General features: G+C 44.8%; 1 protein-coding gene across 1 annotated transcript in view; it reads left to right on the top strand.

Annotated features, from left to right (window-relative positions):
- LOC125030490 overlaps positions 1–2,500 on the top strand; it is a 15,602-nt gene that overhangs the window by 8,914 nt on the left and 4,188 nt on the right. The window contains exon 6 of the mRNA XM_047620532.1: positions 2,289–2,392. Coding sequence (XP_047476488.1) covers positions 2,289–2,392 — 104 coding nt within the window. The remainder of the gene's footprint in view (positions 1–2,288; positions 2,393–2,500) is intronic.

The raw sequence follows: 2,500 nt of genomic DNA, 5'->3' as shown, positions 1-2,500 counted from the left end.
GATATTCGTATTGTTCCGGGTGACTTCAATGCGGTATCTGGCTGCGACCGAGCTGGCTATGAGATGTCTGTCATTCCTCATGGCTCAGGAGCTGATGCTGGCAACGAGAATAGCCTCCTTTCCGGGACTTTGCTAGGTCCATAAGTTATTTATGTCTGGCTCCTGATATCAGCGTTCTGACCCACATCGTTGAACTTGGTACACCGATACGGGTAATGTGGCCAAGGAGATCGACCACATCCTTGTTAGCACTTAATGGAGGATCCTTCAGAACTGCAGGGTGTATCGGAGCGCCGAGCTCTGTGGAAATGATCATAGATTAGTTGTGGCTACTCCCAGGGCTCACTTTAGAACCTCCTGTTGCTCCAATGAACACCTTAGAGTGTTTCATGTGGACAGATTGAGGGAGGGTGAATGTGCTGAGGCTGTTTCTGGCTATTTCACAGCACTCGGGGGCCTGACGGACCCTGTTCTTCTGTGGGACACCTTCAGTCGTGAAACGCTCGATGCAGCTCAAGAATCAATTGGTGAATGCCCAAGACCAATACAGAATTTCTTGTGGCAGAAGACACTGGAAGCCACAGATGCTTGTCGTGCAGCTCGATAGTCGATTGTCAGAGGATTGCAACTTACATCGATTCCTGGTGTGCAGGACTAGGTCACTTCTGAGAAGGGATAAGAACAGTTTATCAGGAATCTTGCAGAGGAGGTTAAAAGCCCTTTCCTAATAAATGAGCTTCGTCCTGCCTACCAAGCCATGAGAAAGCTCTAAGCTCTCCTTACAGATGACAGCCAGTCTGCTCAGCAAGTGGTCAGATAATCTCAGATCCTGATGAGTTTTTGAGTAGATGTTCCAGGTTGATCCACCAACAATTAACTTGGATGCAGGTAATGTCGAGATTCCTTTGCCAGACCCACCCATCAGTGAGGATCCACTCTCCCTGAATGAAGTCAGGGGGGCAATCACGAAGGTGAAGAGCGGTAAAGCAGCAGGTATTTGCAGCATCCCAGCTGAACTGTTAAAGGCTGGTGGAGAACCTATGCATCAATAATCACTCTGGGAGATCCTGAGACTGTAAGGAATTCCAACAAGGATTAATGAATTAATAGCAAGCCTGTATACTAGCACTGAAAGTGCTGTAAAGAATGGTGGGGGCCTGTCGAGCGTCTTCCCTGTTAGTTCAGGAATGAGGCAAGGCTGTGTTCTTTCACTAACACTTTTCAATACATGCATGAACTGGTAGAGCTACTGTCCAATCCAAGGTCACTGTGGAGCAACTCTGGGTAATATCAAGGTTTCAGACCTTGACTTTGCTGATGTTGCAATTCTATTTGAATCTCTGGAAACCCTAGTGACGGCTCTTGATGCATTTAGCAATGAGGCGAAGCCCTAGGGCCTAGAAGTTTCCTGGACCAAGATCAAGATCCAGGATTTGGGGGGCCTGCTAGGGGATTCTGTTCAGTCAGTACATGCTTGCGGTGAGAACATCGAGGTCACAGAGAGCTTTATATACCTCGGTAGTGCAGTTCATAGATGGATTGGTCTGGCAGCAGTGGTCATTAAATCTCTCGACAAGAGTATTTGGAGATGCCTTTACCTGTGCAGAAAGAAGAGGCTACATGTCTTTAAGGCCCTGATACTGCCAGTTTTACTATACTGTAGTGAAACCTGGCTGCTATCTTGTGCTTTGAAATTTTGTCTTGATGCCTTGTATAACAGATCCTTGTGCGGGATCATGAGGTACAGTTGGCGGGACCATGTGTACAACCTGTACCGTTAGACTGGTACAGGACCTGTTACTTGCACAATCCGTGATCACCAACTCAGGCTATACGGCCACCTTTCCTGCAGGAAGATTCTACCCAACAGGTGGTCTCAGTTCAAGACAACACTGGGTGGAAGACACTTGTGGGACGACCAAGGAAGCCGTGGCTTGGGCAGATCGATCAAACCTGGTGTGAAGAGCTAGAGATGGGCCGGGACCCTGCATGGCGGCTCGCTTCCACCTTGTAGGTGGAAGCAAAGGGTGGATGTGGCCAGCTTTAGATTCCACTCACATGTTTTTATATATATACACATCTATCTATGTATCTATCCATAGACATATATATGCATATATACACAAATATATGTATAATACACACACACATATATATGTATATATATACATAGAAAGAGAGAAAGATCTGTAACATAACACAATCTGAAACACTTTATTTTAGATTATTTACAGTGTTATACAAAAAAGACTAGACAGGCAATTAAAACATGTTTCATATTTCTTCAGATATTGAAACATGGAAAGTCTGGTTGTCCCTGACCGAGAGATTGGATAATTCCCTTAGGTGGCCGGACGACACATCATTCTCAAGCACAGACGTCACCCTGAGGGTAGGTGACTCATTGCATTTGTATAAAAGATAAAAGGAGCAAAAAATCTGTGCATTTATATATATATATGTATATATATATATATATATATATATATATATATATATA

The sequence above is a fragment of the Penaeus chinensis genome, chromosome 11, assembly GCF_019202785.1.
Source record: "Penaeus chinensis breed Huanghai No. 1 chromosome 11, ASM1920278v2, whole genome shotgun sequence".
Lineage (NCBI taxonomy): Eukaryota > Metazoa > Arthropoda > Malacostraca > Decapoda > Penaeidae > Penaeus > Penaeus chinensis.
The sequence above is the reverse complement of the archived record's forward strand: the minus strand, read 5'-3'. Positions and strand labels throughout refer to the sequence as shown.